This window comes from Macaca nemestrina, chromosome 4 (assembly GCF_043159975.1).
Source record: "Macaca nemestrina isolate mMacNem1 chromosome 4, mMacNem.hap1, whole genome shotgun sequence".
NCBI lineage: Eukaryota > Metazoa > Chordata > Mammalia > Primates > Cercopithecidae > Macaca > Macaca nemestrina.
This window is the reverse complement of record NC_092128.1, coordinates 18,257,604-18,279,064: the sequence shown is the minus strand read 5'-3', so window position 1 is coordinate 18,279,064 and position 21,461 is coordinate 18,257,604. Positions and strand designations below refer to the sequence as shown.

Sequence of the window (21,461 nt, the reverse complement as noted above, 5' to 3'; positions counted from 1 at the left end):
TGGAGTTATGGATCTTTCTTTTTGGGGAGGTGGGGTGGTGGGAGTGGGGCAGGGGACAAGTCTCACTCTGTCACGCTGGAGTTCAGTGGTGCGATCTCGGCTCACTGCAGCCTCCACCTCCTGGGTTCACTCCATTCTCCTGCCTCAGCCTCCTGAGTAGCTGGGACTACAGGCGCCCGCCACCACGCCCGGCTAATTTTTTGGTATTTTTAGTAGAGATGGGGTTTCACCGAGTTAGCCAGGCTGGTCTTAAACTCCTGAGCTCAAGTGATCTGCCCGCCTCGGCCTCCCAAAGTGCTGAGACTACAGGCGTGAGCCACCGCGCCCGGCCTAATTTTTGTATTTTTAGTAGAGATGGGGTTTCACCATACTGGTCAGGCTGGTGTCAAACTCCTGACCTCAGGTGATTGACCTGCCTCGGCCTCCCAAAGTGCTGGGATTACAAGTGTGAGCCACCTCGCCTGGCCTGGATCTTTCTGATAATGGCAACTACCCGTTATGGATTATTATTTTTTCCAACTCCTGCGCTATGTGGTTTAGTGCCTTTCAGCTGATCCTCTTGGGCACCCCATTGACATAGATAGGCATTAGCTCCATTTCTCAATAAAGACTGCAAGGCTCAGAGATGAAGTTACTTGCTTAGTATCACACGCTGGTAGGCAGCAAGGTGAGGACTCCAGAGCTCACCCTTATCTGCACCGCCTCAGCTGGTGTCTTCGCTGTGTCAGCAGTTCCTGTGAAAACTCTTGTCCCTTGTCCGTTGCAGTGGATTCTTGCTCTGAGTGGACAGAGGTTAGAGGTCAATGCAGTCGATTTATGAAGTAGCTCCTGTGGACTGGGCAGTTGTGTTGAGGGGCCGTTGCGCAATTCTTAAGGCATACTTCTAACTAGGAGTATTTAGGGCCAGAGGAACGGGAGACAAGGGTGAAGCAGGAGTTTTTACTTTTTCTAAAATTTGTTGCAAAGCACTTTCCGACTCTCTGAGACTGGACAGAATTCTCCTCTACCCACAGATCTAAATCTGTATCTATATATCTATTTTGTAGAGACTGGGTCTGTCTCGGTCACCCCAGCTGGAGTGGAGTGGTGCGATCCTAGCTCACTGCAGCCTCAGACCTCTGGGCCCAAGTGATCTGCCTCAGCTTCCCCAGTAGCTGGGACTACAAGTGTGTGCCACCACACGTGGCTAATGTGTGTGTGCGTTGACAGAGAGTCTATGTTGCTTGAACTCGAGGCCTCAAGTGATCTTCCTGCCTTGGCTTCCCAAAGTGCTGAGATTACAGGTGTGAGCCACCGTGCGTGGACTCCCTTTTTTACAGTTTAGGTTTTTGACTACCCAGGCATTGAGAATCTGGCACTAAAGAAGAAAAGGTTCTGTTCTCAGAGAACTTAAGATTTTAGAAAGGGTAGATGGATAGTCACTAACCAAGTGAGATTTACTAAGTGCTGTGGAGGAAATGGCACTGGGTGAGGTGCTAGAGATGGGTGAAGAAAGCAACTTGGACTTCTGACTGGTCAGGGAAGGCGTTTGAGCTGAAAATGGAACGAGCAGGAGTCGTCAGTTGTACGAGGGCGAAGAGTGTTCTGGGAGTAAGGAACAGCGGGAATCACGGTCTCGCGTGGGACCACAGTCACTCCTGTGTTTAAGGAACAAAGTCCAGGGCACCTCCAGCTGGTGAGAGGATGGGACGAGATCTCGTGAGCAGATCGGGGTCACAGGTTTAGATTTTGGGTTGAATGCAGCAAGCAGCCTCTGGCAGGCTTTTTAAGCTGGGGTGTGGTATGATACGCTTTCCTAGTAGCTGGGTTTCCAGTCCCACTTTGGTTTTCTTTGGATGTCACAGAGCAGGCACCGTGGCAGGAAAAGCTGAAGCAAGTGGAACAGTTGCACCCTCCCCTGCTGACAGCTTCAGCAGTCTGTCCCTGTTGCAAGGGGTGCTGGGGACACTTCCCCGGTTTTGTGTTTACTCACCTGTGTGTGAGCTGCCAGAGCTGATGAAGCCATGTTTAAGGTCTTTACTTTGAAAACGATCCGATCTCTGTACTTCTTAGGTTTCATTTTTTCTTGTCTTCCACTCATCCCCACCCCACCCCTCATGACGTGCTCACTCCCCAATATCCATAAAGTTTTTTTTGGAAATAATATAATCTACAACAGTGAACTCAAGTAGGATAATCTCATTAGCCCTATTCCTTAGAAATCAGTTGCTTGACTTAAAAAGATAACTCTAAAAAGAGCATTCTTCTGTTTAAAGAATAAGGAGGCCATATTGGAATCTTCTTTTCCACATGTGGGCCATGCAGGGAATTGTTCCAAGCCTTCTCAAAGGAACGGACCTCCACCCGCTGTATAGCATATGGGAAGATACGTGGGAGGAGTCCCAGAAGGATTTTAAGTACATTTGATTGATGGCAATATACAGTTACAGGAAATAATAGTGAAAATTTACTATGGGTCAGGCACTGTTGTTAGCACTTAAGTTTATCAAATCCTCATGTTACTATTTCCACTTTATAGGTGAAGACGTTGAGCTATAGATGGGTTAGGTGCTTTGCCAAGCTCATACCTGAGATTCAGATCCTGCCGTCTTGTTCTAGGCGGAGTCAGATGATCTGAGTCAACACAGCATGGGATCAGCCTTTTTGATCACAGTTTAAGAATTAATTTCATGTTACCTAGCGTATAAATAGGCTTGTGTACACACATATTAAACCAAAAGTTCACAAAACAGTATTTATCTGTTAGGCACACTATTTTCATTTTATTCTACATACTAAAGAAAGAATGGCCAGTTGAGACCTCCTAACTGATTTTACAGCCTACTACGTTGTCTCAATCTGATATTTGAAAAGCTGGCGTAATGCTTCCAGAACTCAGGCTGTTGGAGTCCGACTTGCTGGATCTGACTAGAAGTTCTACCATTTGCTTGCTGTGAGTTTGGGCAAATTAACTTTGATCTGTACTTTAATGTCCTAATTTGTAGAATGGATTAAAAAGGTTAAATGAGTTAAGTAAAGCTCTTAGAACTAGGCCTGGCCTGAATGAAATACCCTCTACATGGAATCAGCTGTTATTTCTAGACCATTGGACCTAAGCTAAGTGTAGTGACCCTGGAATCCCAGTTTGATTTTTATAGAAAAACTTCCAGATAGGCCAGATTGTAAACATACTCCAACAGAGGCAGTGCCACCCCTCCCCTCTGTCAAAAATTTGCCGAAGCAAAACAAACACATTTACGGTATCTGTTCCTCTTCCTGATGGGCAGCTACGAGTACATTCAAAGTAAGTTTTAGGGTATGGCCTAAAATGGCAACGGAGGTCAAGTGTTAAATTTGGCACTCACCTTTGTAACTTTGTTAGTTTCCTAGGGAAGCTTTAATGTAAAGGACCACAATTAGCTGTCTAATAACGCCTGAGACAAGAGGTGTTACAGAAGGAACAGCTGTTACATGCATGTTACAGGAAGATACACAAGTCATCTTGGTTCCAATTGCCCCTAGAACTATTTTATAGAAGAGGTTGACCCTGTCACCTGCTGCAACCATTTCACCAGGAGCAATGGCAGGACACCACTGTGCAGTGTCAGGGAAATGGGAGCTCCCTGAGGTGGTGTGTGGACCTGCCTCAGCAGGTGCCTTTGGTTTACACTAGCAGTGTCTTCCCAGATTGGTGATGACAACAGTAGGGACAAGTGGAGCATGCCTAACACAACATCCATTTCTGGCTACGAACTCTCTGTCATGGAGTCAACACTCATTTCTATCCAAATCTCGTTACAGCCATCGTAACGAGATGGCTTATAACGAGATATATAAAATTATATCTATGTAATATATACCTACATAAAATGCATGCTACAGATCTCGGGTCCTGGCTACATAAGCCTAGCAGAGTCTTATCGTTCAGCGCTGCATATTCAGCAACTGATATGAGAGGAGTTGGACCAGTTTTTTTTTTTTCCCTCTGAGACTTGCTCTGCCGCCCAGGCTGGAGTGCAGTGGTGCTATCACAGCTCACTGCAGCCTTGACCTCCCAGGCTCAGTCTTCTCCCACCTCAGCTGGGATCACAGGTGAGTGCCACCATGCCCAGCTAATTAAAATTTTTTTTTGGCCAGGCTGGTCTGGAACTCCTGGCCTCAAGTGATCCTCCCACCTTAGCCTCCCAAAGTGCTGGGATTGTAGGCGTGAGCCACTGAACCCAACTCAGTGTTCTTTAAGAACACTTTTTGCCCTAACATTTTGAGTGTAAGAGAACTATAAAACTCTTAAAAGATAGTAGGTCCGATCGTCACAGCCCCTGATAAAACAAAATTTCAGAAGAGCTAGTGTAGTAGAGTTCTTTAAAATAGAACTTTTTAATAATAAATAGAACTTTTTAAATATAAAAATAAAATATTTTTTATTTTTAAATTTAAAAATAAAATAGAACTTTTTAATAACCAAAGTGTCCATAGTTCTGGGCTAAATTTTAAGGAAAACCTCATATATATGGTATAATATGTTCTTAAAGCCACAACTACTCTGTTGTAATCATGCATGGTTTAGAAAATGAATTTCTACGATGTTTATATTATAGAATTAGTTTTCAGATGAGAAAACTGCAGTTCATAGGAAATTACGTCTTGACATTTATTTTTGTTTTTAGCGTGGGCATCTTGCTATATTGCCCTGGCTTGCCTCAAACTCCTGGGCTCAAGCAATCCTCCTGCCTTAACCTTTTAAGTCTTGATAGCATTTTATTGTTTGGGAGGAGGGGTGAAACCAGATTTCTCAGGCACAAACCCACTTGAGGCTTTTCTGTTCCTTCATATTATTCTCAGACATAAGGATTGCAGGTGAAGTGGTTTTTTTCTTTTTTTTTTTTTTTTGAGATGGAGTCTTGCTCTGTTGCCCAGGCTGGAGTGCAATGGCGTGATCTCGGCTCACTGCAACCTCCACCTCCCAGGTTCAAGCGATTCTCCTGCCTCAGCCTCCCGAGTAGCTGGGATTACAGGTGCTGGCCACCATGCCCGGCTTCTTTTTTTTTTTTTTTTTTGAGATGGAGTTTTGCTCTTGTTGCCCAGGCTGGAGTGCAATGGCATGATTTCGGTTGGCTCACCACAACCTCCGCCTCCCGGGTTCAAGTGATTCTCCTGCCTCAGCCTCCTGAGTAGCTGGAATTATAGGCATGCGCCACCATGCCCGGATAATTCTGTATTTTTAGTAGAGACGGGGTTTCTCCATGTTGGTCAGGCTGGTCTCGAACTCCTGACCTCAGGTTATCCACCCGCCTCAGCCTCCCAAAGTGCTGGGATTACAGGCATGAGCCACCGTGCCTGGTCTAATTTTTATGGTTTTTTTTTTTTTTTTTTTGAGACGGAGTCTCGCTTGGTCGCCCAGGCTGGAGTGCAGTGGCCGGATCTCAGCTCACTGCAAGCTCCGCCTCCTGGGTTTACGCCATTCTCCTGCCTCAGCCTCCCGAGTAGCTGGGACTACAGGCGCCCGCCACCTCATCCCGCTAGTTTTTTGTATTTTTTTTACTAGAGACAGCGTTTCACCATGTTGGTCAGGCTAGTCTTGACTCCTGACCTCAGGTGATCCACCCCTCTCGGCCTCCCAAATTGCTGGGATTACAGGCGTGAGCCACCGTGCCTGGCCACAGGTGAGTTTTAAAACTGTTTACTTCTTTTCTGGAAACTTTGCCCAGTAATTTGATATATTTTGTCTGAAGATACTCTAGGTGTTTTTCAGACTTCAGTGAATTTTATTTGGGGGAGGGTCATGAAATCAAATGCACAAAATCAACTCACTGAGGTAACCAGCATTAAAAAAATGAAGTAGAAAACGTGAGTGCATAGTTTCAAGTAAATGTTAGCGTGCATGTGCTGTGTTGCTATGGAAAATGTAAGCTGTGTCAAAAGTTTGAAAAAATACAATTCTAAGGTGAGTTTCTGCAGATAAACTTTAAACATTACTAAAGTAGAGCACATACTCCAACTGAATCACATGGAGGAGAGCAGTCATTCGAACTAAAGATACATCAGTTACAACATCTGAAATATTGAAGGGTCATCACCAACACTTGACAAGACTGTTGCCACTACAAGTTGTACAGCATCTATAAAGTACCATGCATGAATCCTGACAACTTACTTTAACTTCTACCCACTAAACAGTAACCAACATTATGTATGAAACAAAACGTACATTTCTCCGTCTCTCCATTGTCTAGAAAAACTGTTAAAGCTGCTGACTACTTTAGTTACTGAATGTAATCGTGGTAGACAAAGAGTCTTGAAGAAGACTTCTCCATGCAGTCAATCTTTATTATAGCAGGATTCGCATATTCACATCAAGTACATAGAACTGTTTTTGCCTTTTATATAATACAGAGTTTTTAAATAACTTTACACAGAAATAAATTTCTTCAATCTGAATTTCAGCTATCTTTTTTTATTCTCCATGCTTTCTATCCAAACTGAACAATATTTTCTGTTATACAAATTTACATGAGAAAAACTCCGAAGTACAAATGAAGGGACCTGAGCAGGAAAGAGAACCAAAGGATCAGGAAGTGGGTATGGGGAGAATTAAAAAATACTAAAAGATTCCAGCGAACATTGAGAATAGGGGAAAAGAGGGAGACATCATCCATTTGACTGAAAATAAATGTCTTTTTTTTATGAATTGAAAAATAAGCTTTAAAAATAGTTACTCCATTGTAATTTTTGCAAAGCAGGTATAGAGAGGTCTGTGGACAATTAAAAAGTCCCCATTTTTTCACTGGGCACGCCCCAGACTCCATGAGAACCTTTTCAATGCTTGAGTGGAACTGAAGTGTACTAAACCCGAACCTTCGGCAGCAACAGAAAAGAGGAATGTGTGTGTGAGTTGCCATAAGGTTTGGAGTGGTGAAACAGGAACCGTGAATTCACTGCAGTTCAAACAGGAAGCATCTCCCTTTCCTCTCCCTTACAGGAGACATGTCCTCAAACCAAGGAATACATGAAAAGGGGGGATTTCCTTTTTCTTGGTCTAAACCAAAGAGCACTCACAACTACTGAATAAAATTCAGAGAGACACATGTTGATGAATGATCAAATTCAATCCCCTGATCAGCTGTATGATCCTATCTTAGGAAAAGCAGCAATTGCCGTGTTGAGGAAAGGATCAGATGTACAACCAACAAATGAGATTACCACAAATATATATCACTGTGATACAGTCCTCAAAAATCAGGCGATACCATGAAGGCCAAACTGAGTCTATACTATGTGGCATGGCCAAAGGAAACACGGAGGACCCATGGATGTACTTTAAAACGAAGGCGGAAGGGGACAGCACACACACACCCCTATATGTAAACTAACATAACATGAAGATAAATAAGACATAAAGGCTAGCCACTTATGTTGGTCATTAACATGAATAAAAAGGCATTATATGTTGATATAGCTGGTTTTAATCAGCTATGGAACATACACAAATGTATTAGGAAGGAATGATTCTTAACCGTTCACAGCTTAGAATAAAAAGCATACTTATTGCACTCTTACATTTGATTTCAGGTAATTACAGTCTATTTCCCACCCTCACATTAATTTTTCCCTATCCTAGATTTACTGCCACCTCACTCCATTTTGGTCTCTGTTCTCTACATCTGTGCCTACTCTGTGAGCTTTATTGTTTACGTCCAACTCATACTCCACCAAAACACACGTGGGTTCAAAAACTTAACACAAAAATGCAACGCAGTAATTTTCAAAACAAAACCAGGACTAAGCAACTTCATCAAAACCCCCAATCCCACCCCTGTAAACAGACCCTTCCTTTGTGGCATCTCTTCATAAATTTTCTGCCAACTCTCCCGCATCTGTGCTGTACATGAGAACCAGCGGTCATGATGCTGGAGAATGAACTCGGCCGGCCGGGAGAAGCAGACGGTTTGTACAAAACATTTTTTGATACTAACATGAATAAACATATTTTAGTTGTTTTCAGAGCACTTCCATCTACAGAATTTTTTAAAAAATGCACCTCTAAAAAATGGATACACTGGCTTACATTGGCTGTGTCCTCATACACAACTGGTCAAGTCACTGTAATTATTCAAAACAGCTACATAAACGTCAACATTTTAATAAAGCTGATTTAGTAATTCATAAAACCTAACAGTTGAAGTTGTGGATGTTAAATAAAAGTACTTTAATCACTCATTGAGTTGGGGACTAATTGCCCCATGCATTTTTTTTTTTTTTAAAGCACTGTTACCTTAATTTAAGATTTTAGGTGTTGGGTTTCTGTCCTTTTCTACCTTAAAAATACCTGATAGGAACTGTTAATTACCCTTTCCACAATTAACAAAAATTAGAATTGAATTTCAATTTAAATGTCTTTGCCTAAACAAAAGTGAAAATAGGTTATTTGAAAACAACAAAACAGAGCTTACTGTCTAGTGTACTAATAAAACAAACATCTTAGCAATATTTTTAATTTTACCAGAGCTAGCAACATGGACCACAGATACACTGGTGACTTCGCTCTCCTCTGGCCAAGCCACAAATCATTGCCTGGGGCAGACATGCTACAACCCTCCTCTGGGGTTCATCTACCAATGGGCATCAGTAATCCATCCCAGTACAACATTTCAGGGATGCGCTGGAGACAATACATGGACTTCCTCTTTCAATGGTGAGGAATGAAACAAGATACAAGAACCACACCATGGAATATGTTTTCTTTTACATCCAACGGCCAGGTCATAAAGGACGCCTCGAGACTTCCACCCTGGCCCCGACAGCACTTTGGGACAGGATGACTAACGCAGTCCAGCTTCATGTGCAAGCAAGTCCTGGGAAGAAATTTACATTTCAAACTCTGAAAAATCAGTGTCTAGGTTGGCAGCAGTACTCTGGAAACTGATAAAACCAAATTCGGTCCTGTATTTCAATTTCCCCTTCTAAGTTAATACACGATTGCTGCCCATCATACAGTACTTCAACCCTAAACTACAGCAATTTCTTGAAATTTCTGTCAACATTTCTGTTGTATAAAAGTTCCATGCTTTGAAGAGCCTATGGGAGTAGAAAAAGTTTCTCTAGAAATGTCACTGAACTATATTTTCAACCTAGTTGCTCTATGTGATAAATACATCTGACTATGTGCTTTAAAAAAATAATTTTGTTCACTGAAAATTTACCTGTGTGTTTTCTCATTGTTAAATGTGATTTTGGCTATAAACTCTTTAGTGCATTTACCTGTGCAGTCTAAATTGTACTCTAAAAATTATTAACACAGCTGAGTTAAACCAGAGTGGCTGCTCTCTTCACAAATCACTGATTTCTGCTAAAATTTTAGCTTTTTTATTGCATCATGAAGGCACAGTAAGATCATTTGGCAAATTGTCAAGGTATTTTTCTAGAGCCTCACCTATACCATTTCAACACATGACCTGTAAGCTATTTGCTCTTCATACTCACAGTAAACCTGCCATCTCTGGCTATGGTGTTTATAGCCTAATGGTTGGAATCTGCTAGTCTCAAGGTGCTGGTATTCTAGCACTAACAATGCCAACTTGGACAAAGAAGAGAATCTTGCAAAAAGAGTAACGTTCTACCCTCTCAGCTGGGCAGTCTCTATGAATGCCTGTGCATGTGACAAAGCTGCAGCAAGCTCATTATGAGGACGTACTGTCTTGCCAAGCCTACTGAAAATTAAAATTACATCACTGTTAGTGAAGTGATACCACAGCTATTTAATTTCATGCAACTGACTCAAGGTTAAGATTCTGAAACGTACCCCTAAACTGGTTCTGGCACCACTTTCAACAACATTCAGATATTCTGAGCAACACATTTTTTTTTACAGTATTACTGCTTAAATGTATAATGCCCTTTAGGACAAAATGAGAGTGCTCAAATACAAGTACACAAAAAAGTTAAAATCTTAAATCATCGTCATGTTCTACAGCTCCTGACTTTTCATATTTTAAAATAAATAACTATTCATTACCTCATTCTGAGGAGGTAGTTTTTGAAGAGGTCACCTGAACCCTGCAATGTGGTTTCAAACTAAAGCTAGAGATGAGGTTTGCAAGCGGCTGGCAGGTGGATGTACAGTGGGGACAGGTGAGATCTGAGAAGGGTGTGCGGCAGCTCGCACTCTGCCTGATGAATACAAGGTAACATCCTGTGATGAAAGTGCTGTCACTGCACCAAACCAGAAGCTAGGAAATATTTACAAAGTTTCAGGTTGACAGTGCTGCAGTCTTGAATTATTTCTTTATATACTGCTCTTTCTTCTCCAACACCAACATAAATATAGCACATATCATTTGTATGGGATTTTATCTTCTAGAATGCCCCAGTATGCCCTACTAGATCTCAAATACAGTCAGGGGTGGGATATTCAGGAACCAGAATGTGACAGCTAGACACAATCTTCTTTTAAGGTGCACATTAACAACAAACGATCACATTGAATTTTCTATTCACAAATCCCTTTTATAAACTACTTTTTTTGGTCAATATTATTTCAGTGGCAAAAGTCTAGGTCCTAGACTCTAACGATGAAAAAAGTCCATCAGGAATACTACACAGTTACAAACAGTCCTCTATAGTTGCTCTTAAATTTTTCAGAAGGCTTTACCTCTCCCTACCAAAAATAAAACACACTACAGAAGGCACTGCAGCCACTTTACAGACCAGACTGTTACACCCTTAGAAGATGATCAGTGATGCAGCCACATACTGTCTATACAATTACTCATAAAGTGCTTTTCACAAATAAGGACTTCTTCCTCATTTTTAGGAGCTCAGTTAAGTCTATCTGTTGTCTAGACATCAAAAAATAAAGCAGATAAAACACAAATAAAACCTATTTTCATGTCATTTGTAAACTAGAGACAAAACCTATTTTGTAGAAAAAGGAAGAAAAGAGAGGTTTAAATATTTTATTTTTAAAGGTCTCTATAAAAATCTCAATATACTGAGCCTGGCTCCTGGGCACAGCTTCATTTGAGATCAAGTCTGCTCCCCTGTTCAAATGAGATACCAGCCTATTCTAAAATGCAAGGGAAGAAAAAGTGTATCACCCTGAATGTTGTTTAGGAAACTGAAATGCTAAGCTTCCTCCCTAATGGTACTGCCCCTGTCCCGCGGAGGCAGTCCTGGATCCAGGCTGCACACGTTCTGCCTCCTTGGCAGGACATGAAACACATCCTCTTGTTCAAGCCCAGGTCTCTCTACTTGCAGAAACTTGAAGCCAATCTTGGTAAAGGGAACACAGCCACATTTAAAAGCATCTAGAGATATATTTAAAAAGAAAAAAATAGCTAATGCTTTTCAAGAGAGGCAGTTATTATGCACAGAAGATGTTCTTCAAATCAGCGTGAATTTTTTTTTTTTTTTTTTTTTTTTTTGAGACGGAGTCTTGCTGTGTCGCCCAGGCTGGAGTGCAGTGGCCGGATCTCAGCTCATTGCAAGCTCCGCCTCCCGGGTTTTTACGCCATTCTCCTGCCTCAGCCTCCCGAGTAGCTGGGACTACAGGCGCCCACCACCTCGCCCGGCTAGTTTTTTGTATTTTTTAGTAGAGACGGGGTTTCACTGTGTTAGCCAGGATGGTCTCGAACTCCTGACGTCGTGATCCGCCCGTCTCGGCCTCCCAAAGTGCTGGGACTACAGGCTTGAGCCACCGCGCCCGGCCAAATCAGCGTGAATTATTTTCACCTTTGCAATTTCTGAATTTTGTAAGACACTGCCCTGTTGATGTAAAACTTAAAAACAATTTGCTTTTCAAACTGATGAATAACTTAAGGATCTTTTCCATTTTACTAGGACAATCTTTTACAAGACAATGAACATTTCAATAGGTTTTCTTCTGAATACATGTATGTTAGCAAAAATCTAATGGTAGTGAGCTTTTAGTAGGCTGAAATACAGAGAGCAGGGCCTGGAGTTACAATCTGAAAATTTTAAATAACAATTTCTAATTCCTTGATTTATTCTGGGTCTTGTTTAATTTCTTTCAAGTCCTTGGCTATAGCTTGGCTGGTATATCTGATTTGATTTACGTTCCTAAATTCTGAGTCTAGATTCCTGATAAGGGAGGTTTTCCATTAATTTGCCATTAATACATCCGCTTTCTTTGCTATGACTGTGATTGATATTACCCTTTAATAAAGGCCAATGGAAGCTATAACTAGGTTATATTTTCCCTTTGTGCAAAGATAAAGATTTAGGTTCTTAACGAATGCCAGCTCTTTCTATAAAAACAACCGATGACAGGTTTTCCACACCCTCCCTCAGTCCTAATATCCCTAAAATTGCTCTATTCTCTGTCTGGGAATTCAGCTGCCAAACTGCCCAACCTTTTGAAGACCAGGCTTGGGAAAAAAGGAAGGAGGAGAATGAATGGAGACGCCACCATTTTTATTTTGTTGCATATTCTAGATAAAAGACTAGAAAGAAGATGTGGGATGTAGTGTTAGGAATCAGTTGGAAGAAACAATGAGATTATTAGCAAAGATGTTAGTGTGGATCCAGCAAGTACCATTAATTGAAAAATTATAAATATTTGTCATTATGCTAAGATGCCTTATATTTAGGTAGAGAAAAGGATAATGATCTTTCTTAAAAGTTTATATAACAAAAATACAATTTTCAGGATATATAATTGTGGTGGGAAGTATTTTTTTTCCAATTCAATTAAATCTGAAAATTATTTTCTTTTTAATAAAAATATAAAAGAAACTCAGAAATTAAAACCTGTACCTTATATTTAAATTATCTAAATTTCTCACATTCAAAACTGTTATTAAGCAGTTTTGTGGGGTTTCAGTTAGATACTGCCATGGCATTTTGTGCCCTGGACAAAGTAGCCGCATAAGTAGTTGGTGACTGGAAGAGCATAGGAGGAAGATATAAACGGTGTTTCCTGAGAATTTGCTACATTGTGGAGGAAAAAAAAAATCCCCAAACACTTATCTTCATTGCTGGACCCAATGAGAAAGAAGGCAATGTGTGCCAGCACTATCTAGCCTGCTTGGTTAGGCAGACACCTCAGTGAGCAAGGAAACAAAAGGCCAGAGACCCCGGAGGTCAGGAAGAAGATGCAGCATGCCCTTTTCCTCCATACCAAGACGCATCGACTCCTCACTGCTCAGCCTCCATTTAAATAAAAGTTTCCTTTTGATAAAATTTGTCAAGGCCTGAACACACACCACACAGAAAGGGCAAGCTGCATTTTTGTTCCATCCCTCAGAAATTAACTGGTGGTCACTAGGAGAAAGAACTCCACAACAAAATTCCAGAACAGGAAAGAGAACGATGCTTGGTGATTGAAACTGCCCCATCAGATGATCAGCCACAAATTGATCTGGTGGTTAGAAGGGCAAAGTTGACTGGCAGACTTTCCATAGCAAATCTCCCAAGCTGTAGCAGCAGTTTCTTTCCATCATGCCTGACCATCAAAAGGTCAGAATTCAGGGTCTCTCCTCTTTCTTCCCGGGACTGGGCAGACTTGTATGCTCGTGGTATTTTTGTTGAAGAAACATTGGCAGCAGAGAATTCTGGTTCCTAAAACATTCTTTCCTCTTTTGTTGGATGGGAAATTCCATTCTGTTCCACATCAGCTTATGCATTGGAAATTTTGTATCTTTAAAAAAAGATTTGAGGAACAGAACTGTGTTTTGATGTTAACAAATTGTACGAACACAAGACTTAAGAAATAAGAGCAGATGCTGCCATGATGGTGGCTACTTGAAGGCTGCAAATTCTCCTGTAGAGGGAGGACAAGAGCTAATTTTAAAAAAGTCATCTCAAATAACCTAGAGACACAGAAAAAGCCTCATTTGAGCTTCACTGAAAAGTGACTAGTTATATATTTCAAGTCTAGCAACAGCATTGCCAATTTAAAAGCTAAAATGGCTGAAACCCATGGAAGAACACAACATATATAGTATGAAGAACATGGTTCAGCTATATCAATTAAACAGCAAGTCTGCAGAGAGTTTCCCAGTTGGGTTTTATGTATCATGGTTCTGATCAAGCTGAAAGCAGTTCCAATGAACAAAATTTCTCAGAAACTGAATGTAAAGTAGTAATGTTAATTTGTAGAATACTTCCACCCCTGAATTATCAACTCATTTTCACCTATCATATTATTATAATGCCACTATTAGGAAAATAGAGGCAGTAGTTATCCTCATTTTGCGAAAGATACAATTAAGAGGTCAAATGATTTGTTCACATCAAACGTTTGACAGAGAGAGAAAATCCAGACCTCCCATTTTCTATTTAATTTCACCTTCAAACTAACAAAAAATTAAATATAGGCACATGTCACCGAACATAATTATCAGCATAAGGGATTCTTTAAACCACAAAGTACCTTTGTGATATCATGCTCCTATAGCTTAATGAATTTGGGGGCTTCATGCCATTATTTTTCTTTTTTCTTTCTTTTTTTTTTTTTGAGATGGAGTTTTGCTTTTGTTGCCCAGGCTGGAGTGCAATGGTGCGATCTCGGCTCACTGCAACCTTTGCCTCCTGGGTTCAAGTGATTCTCCTGCCTCAGCCTCCCAAGTAGCTGGGATTATAGGCACCCGCCACCAGGCCTGGCTAATTTTTGTATTTTTAGTAGAGATGGGGTTTCACCATGTTGGCCAGGCTGGGTCTCAAACTCCTGACTGGGTCTCAAACTCCAGGTAATCTGCCTGCCTTGGCCTCCCTTAGTGTTGGGATTACAGGTGTGAGTTACTGCACCCGGCCGCCATTATTTTTCATCGACCATTTTGTCCACAGTTTCTACTTGTAACTAAAGCCCAGTTCCTGTTATACATACTATAGATAATTTCTGGGGATGAGTTAATAACTGACAATTATCAAAATTCAGTCAGCCATACCACTATTTTTCTTTTCTTTTCTTTTTTTTTTTCTTTTTAGACGGAGTCTCTCTCTGTCTCCCAGGCTGGAGTGCAGTGGCGTGATCTCGGCTCACTGCAAGCTCCGCCTCCCGGGTTCACGCCATTCTCCTGCCTCAGCTTCCCCAGCAGCTGGGACTACAGGTGCCCGCCACCATGCCCGGCTAACTTTTTTGTATTTTTAGTAGAGACGGGGTTTCACCGTGTTAGCCAGGATGGTCTCGATCTCCCGACCTCGTGATCCGCCCGCCTCGGCCTCCCACAGTGCTGGGATTACAAGTGTGAGCCACCGCGCCTGGCCAGCCATACCACTATTTTTCAATAGCAGCTTCTGGTGAGGATCCAAGCAATCACTTATATGAATATACCGTTTAAGTAATCCAGGAATAACCTGTCTAATTTCTGATTGCTATCAGATTCCAACTGGTTGCTAGATAACGTTGGCACATCCCAACAAACAACAGATTGCTAAAGACTGGATGACTGAATCCTCAGCTTTGTAAGCTGATGGTACTAGTGACTGACTGACTGCCTGATGCCTCACTGAACACTTTGTACACATCTGCATCCAATCCTCATAATAACACTGTGAGGCGGATGCTATTACCTGTATTATATAGATGAGGAAGCCAGGGTTTAGAGTGGTCAAGCAACTTGCCTGAGATCATATGCAAAAAATTGCAGAGATGGAAATGCAAACCCAGGTGCTGACTCCAAGACCCAGCAGTCCCTAAACAACTTTCAACAATTAACACTTTGTTTCCCAATCTGAATACCACTACTAATGAACTGTAGATAGTCATACTACCTCTTTCTATGCATGGATTCCTTTTAACAAGCAATTAACTAAGGTATTGTGAGTCCAAAGATCAAGAAAGGGTAAAAGAATTATTGCCTCATATTTAAAGTGAAAAGGTTTGGGGAATCTGGCACTGATTTTTTTTTTTTTTTTTAAAGGCTAAATTAAATTACGAAGACCTTAGAGTAAAACATTTGGAGTATAATCATAGGAGGCTATTATGGTAACACACTCCAGAAATATACAAACATTCTTACTATTGTTGCTTACAGTTTGAGTACTTATAATTTTAAGGCTGCTATTTTTAGTGTTTTAATGTTCCTTTAAAGTGACTTGCAACATTCTTATGAGTAATCATGTATCTAGCCGAATCCAAATCTCATTAAGGTCAATGTAAACATAAGATTTACAGAAAAGAAATCTTTATAAAAATGCCTAGAATTAATCTATTAAAAAAAATCAGAAAATGATAATATCTAAGCCAAATCTTAATATACCACATTAAAAAATACTTAAAAAAATCTTCAGCTAAGGTTGGGCATGGTGGTTCACGCCTGTAATCCCAGCACTTCAGGAGGCCAAGGCAGGAGGACTGCTTGAGCCCAGGACTTTGAGACCAGGTAGGGCAACATAGTGAGACCCTGTCTCCACAAAACATAAATAAATAAATAACTAAATAAATAAAAATTAAAAAAAAAATTAGTTGGATGTGGTGGCAAATGCATGTAGTCCCAGCTACCTAGGAGGCTGAAGTGGCAGGATCACTTGAGACCAGCAGGTTGAGGCTGCAGTGAGCCAGGATTGTACCACTGCACTCCAGCCTGAGTAACAAAACCCTGTCTCGAAAACAAAACAAAACAAAACACACACACACACACACACAACTTCAGATAATGTTTCCTATTCATTATAATAATTAGAAATTTCATTTTGTTGAAGTGTCATGCTCCACAAACTTAAATATTAGTCTTAAAAATAAAAACCAGGCCGGCAAGGTGGCTCATGCCTGTAATCTCAGCACTTTGGGAGGCCGAGGTGGGTGGATCACCTGAGGTCAGGAGTTCAAGACCAGCCTGGCCAACATGGTGAAACTCTGTTTCTACTGGAAAAAAAAAAAAAAAAAATTAGTCAGGTGTGGTGCCACATACCTGTAATTCCAGCTACTCAGGAGGCTGAGGCAGGAGAATCACTTGAACCCGGGAGGCAGAGGCTGCAGTTAGCTGAGATCACACCACTGCACTCCAATCTGGGCAATAGAATGAGACTCTGTCTCAAAAACAAAAACAAAAATTACCAGGGCGTGGTGGTACTGCACCACTACACTCCAGACTGAATGACAGAGTGAGACTCTGTCTCCAAAAAAAAATTAAAACCAAACAACCGCACAAAGAACGAAGTAAACACTATCACTCTATCGAAAGTCTAGTGCTTCCAACAGAATGCAGTCCTTTTTATAGCCACACTTGGGATTGAGGGGAAAAAAAGAAAAGAATCCATAGTTTAGGAATCAATAAAATAAGACTCTTAAAATGTCCCTAAAATCATGGAGAATTTAAGGAAAACATGGCAGTAACAGGTGATGAATCTGCTTTCAGAAAAAGTATCTTGTCTTAATGATTCCTTCTTGCCGATCTGGAAATCTCTACTATTCTACTTCCTACCCGATTTTATTTGAAGAGCCAGCTCTGCTTGTGTGAAGTTATTTGAAGTGAAATACTTCGATACTCTGTGTCTTAAAAAAATCTTGGTATATTAATTAATAAAAAAAATCAATTTGAGGCCAAACTGAAGCATTTTCTTTCCCCTTCTTTCAGGCTGAGGATAACTTAAGCTGCATTTTCAATTTCTTTTTTTGAGAGAGTCTTGCTCTATTACCCAGGCTGGAGTGCAGTGGTGCAGTCTTGGCTCACTGCAACCTCCGCCTCCTGGATTCAAGCAATTCTTGTGCTTTAGCCTCCCAAGCAGCTAGATTACAGGTGCACACCACCGCGCCCAGCTTTTTGTATTTTTAGTAGAGATGGGGTTTCACCATGTTGGCCAGGCTGGTCTCGAACTGGCCTCAAGTGATCTACCTGCCTCAGCCTCCCAAAGTGCTGGGATTACAGGTGTGAGGCACCACAACCAACCATGCATTTTCAATTTAACTTTATTTAGGAATACAGCAGAGAACAACTGGGAAGACTGAAAAAAAAAAAAAAAAGACCCTGTGATTTTAGACACCTCAAATGTCATGGTTTATGTGAAAGCTAAGGACTTTATTAACTAGTTTAAAAATATTACTCATTACCCTTTATTCCAGAATGGAGTACATTTTAATGGGCATTATACACAGAATTTGATAAATTCCTTAAAGTATGTTATAAAAAATGTAACAGGTTACTTCTTACCCAAATTAATCACTACTTGACATTTAAGGAGAAAGTCAACTGCAGCCAGAGTAAAGCCCCTCCTGACACTCTTTGTCATGACTTTCAAGCAGTTTCTTTTTTTCTTTTCTTTTTTTGAAACAGGGTTTTGCTTTGTTGCCTAGGCTGGAGTGCAGTGGCATGATGAAGGCTCACAGCAGCCTCCGCCTCCCAAGTTCAAGCGATCCTCCTATGTCAGCCTCCCAAGTGGCTGGGGCTACAGTTGTGCACCACTATGCTTGGCTAATTTTAAAATTTTTTTGTAGAGATAGGGTTTTGCCATGTTGTCCAGGCTGTTTCAAACTCCTGGGCTCATGCGATCTGCCCACCTTGGCCTCCAAAAGTGCTGGGATTGCAGCATGAGCCACCACGCCTGGCCCAGGCAGTTTCAAAAGGATGGGAAACATTCTGGCATAGACACATTGGGTCTTTTAAATTCTTTGAGAAAACAGTCACAGGAGAGATGAAATATTTAGTAAAGTAAAAAGTTCTACAGAAATGCTCAAAAATTTTCAGTCAAATAAGACTATAACTGGTAAAATGTTTCTGTCATGAAGCACCATTTCATAGTATTTTTTAAAAAGGCACATAATGTTCTTAAACTAAGAGTGACTCACTTGCGAGAAAGGTCATTTAAGCTGGTATATTAAATAGCCAATGTTTTAGAGAGGACAATTTTAACTATTGGCTTAACTATTAGAGTTTAGTATCTAAATGGCTAATATATGCCATCCAAGGGGCAGGAAGCAAATAAATAAAAAATATTAAATGGCTAGTATAATGCCTGAAAATAAATAAATTTATTTATTCACAGGAAGCATTTGATTACACAGGAAGCATCTGATTACATCCTGTGATCCTGAAACTACTTAAAATCAAGAAGACAAATCTTTTTCCCTATTACTGATTAGTAAAACTTGTAAAAGGTAAAACAAATTTTGTAAAAAGGTTTCCTTACTGAAGAAGGAAATCAACTTTAATTAAAAAAAAATATGAGGGCTCAGGTTTTAGGAAAAAAGCAGTCACAAAAGAACAAATGTTCTTTTGTTTCAACTACTTAGTCAAAGAGATTAACTCTACATATGGTTAGAAAAAATAATGTTTTTATTTGGAGAATATACTTAAAACTCAGTATAAAACAAAACCCAAGAACAAATACAATTAAACCTGAAAGGGAAACATTTAATTCTACTGCTTCCTATTTCTCCATATCTGTATTAGCTAAACATGTCACCTGTCACATTTTTAATGTCCTTTCACTAACATTTCTGGTCGACCTAATTTAAAAGACAGAGTAGAATTACTCTGTGTTACTTTGGAGGCATGTTTTACTGGCTACAGAATGGAACAATGAGTTTCTGAGTGGTTCTACAGAGCTTAGCCATGCCCCATTGCAAAGGAGACTAGTAAAGAAAGAAAGGAAAGGCGTCAGATGCAGACGATGGGAGCCTAGGCAGGATGGCACCGAGAAGAAAAAGAGAGTGAAGAATGAAAGGAAGAACAGTGAGGCAGGTATGCTGGGAAATTCTAGAAGGAGCTCTATCAATAAAGAGATCCCTTGACCTTGTGCCTCAAAATGGCCAAACCTTTGGAGCATTCCATAAAGTCAATTTTATAAACACTTGGTTAGTTACATGCTTGTAGTCTTCTATTTGTGAATGAATAAAACCCTATCTTACAATTACTAATAATCATATTTTTAGTGCCACTGGAGGATTTAAAAATCAGATACTTAGATATTTTCCAATAGTTACATTTCTTTATTCCTTAGTATCATTTTTTTTAAATATGAGAAATGTTTCTTTTCATTTTCTTAACTAAAGTCATGAATCAATTCTGAAATCATAATGGCATTACTTATCTTAAGCTACCCAAATGAGGGGCTAAAGGTTTGCTATAATTATTATTGAGTGGTTTCCTGGATGACATCTAACTATTCAAACAAAGAAAATGTTTCAAAACTTTATTTATGGGCACTTAAAAACTAAATTATCATTAATTTAAAGTCTTCTCAATTTACTTCTTTATTGACTTCAAGGAGGCATTCATACAGATGTCTGTTTACTGGAAGGACCTTGAACTACTGGCTACATTTAAAAATCATGACAAAACCAAATTGAGTAAGTGAAGATATAGTTAAGAGGCTGACAGTAAGTAGAGATGGCCAAATCTTTGACAGGACCACGTGCTGTTGCTTTCTACAAAGGATTCCCTCTGAATCACAGTAAGAATACACTGACCACCACATTACAGTCATTTTCTACACAACAATCTATAAGTATTAAAGAACCCTAACAAATACTTCATACCATGGAATGCAAAAAGGAGAAGAGCATTCATTCATCATAAGTAGAATCTTGCTGGGCAAAGAATATAAGGAGGACAGAACATGAGACACAATGACAAAGTGATTGCTAAAATACGCATCATGAGAGGTAAGGATAATCTAATAACAACTTAAAAAATCTATTACCTGGTGTTTGGCAACCAGATAGGTATCTCAAAGAAAAACACACCTAAAAGTTCTCACAGAATTCTGTGAAGATTTTTTGTAGGGGAGGGATTGGGTATGAAGGCAGCAATGCATTTGCAATGAAATTTGACTTCTACGTGAGCAAGACATCCTTAATGTATTTTAAAAAAAAGCTATTTAAAAGAAACTCCAATTTATAACATTTTCCTGCTAAAAATCCAAAGTTAAGACATTTTACTCATGTCAAACATGCCACTCCTTAGCAATATTTTTGGTCACCTGCACTCAAAATTTATAAAAAGAAACTTAGTTTATTGCTTCAAGGAAATAAAGGACATCCACATTTTCCAAATTGTTATAAAAAGAAACAGTTATAGAAAAAGTATTAATAATAATAATTATTAAATTCTACTGACTTCCTAAATTACGATCTGCTCAGTTTGCCTTATCTAACCTAGGCTAACCGACTGCCAACTTCTCACCTGCAAACACAGGCACTGGTAGGGTCTTCTTCTGGAGTCCCTAGTGGACATGTGATAGCTGGTAACAAAAGTTGCATGAGAAACTGAAGTTTAATACTTAAAATAACCAAGTGAACGAAACAAACCCAGAACAGAAAGTAAAGCCTCTAGAAGAGGCTCTGCCAATTTTTAGCAATGTCTATATATTTTAACCCTTGGATGTTAAAAATCCAATGTTAAGTATAAATTTTAGTTTGGGGAAAAATTATATCTAGTCTTTAACCACACAAGTGTTCTTTGGTTCACCTTAAAAAAAAAAGAATGTTTTATTCAATTTAACATATAAGCAAACATATGTTCATTTATTTTCCTTTTGTTGCTACTCTCCTGAACTCTCTCATTCATTTATTTCAGTGGACAGGA

At 40.0% G+C, this 21,461-nt stretch overlaps 1 protein-coding gene across 6 annotated transcripts in view; it reads right to left on the bottom strand.

Annotated features, from left to right (window-relative positions):
• Window positions 1-6,285: 6,285 nt before the first annotated feature.
• LOC105471274 (B-Raf proto-oncogene, serine/threonine kinase) overlaps window positions 6,286-21,461 on the bottom strand; it is a 202,015-nt gene continuing 186,839 nt past the window's right edge. For 3 of the 6 annotated variants that reach the window (XM_071094363.1, XM_011723648.2, XM_011723646.2), the window contains one exon: window positions 6,286-13,756. In XM_071094363.1, the coding sequence (XP_070950464.1) occupies window positions 13,734-13,756 (23 nt within the window). In that variant the 3' untranslated portion in view covers window positions 6,286-13,733. Of the gene's footprint in view, window positions 21,118-21,461 lie in introns of all 6 variants that reach the window. The other 3 variants (XM_011723649.2, XM_011723645.2, XM_071094360.1) reach the window with 1 other exon arrangement.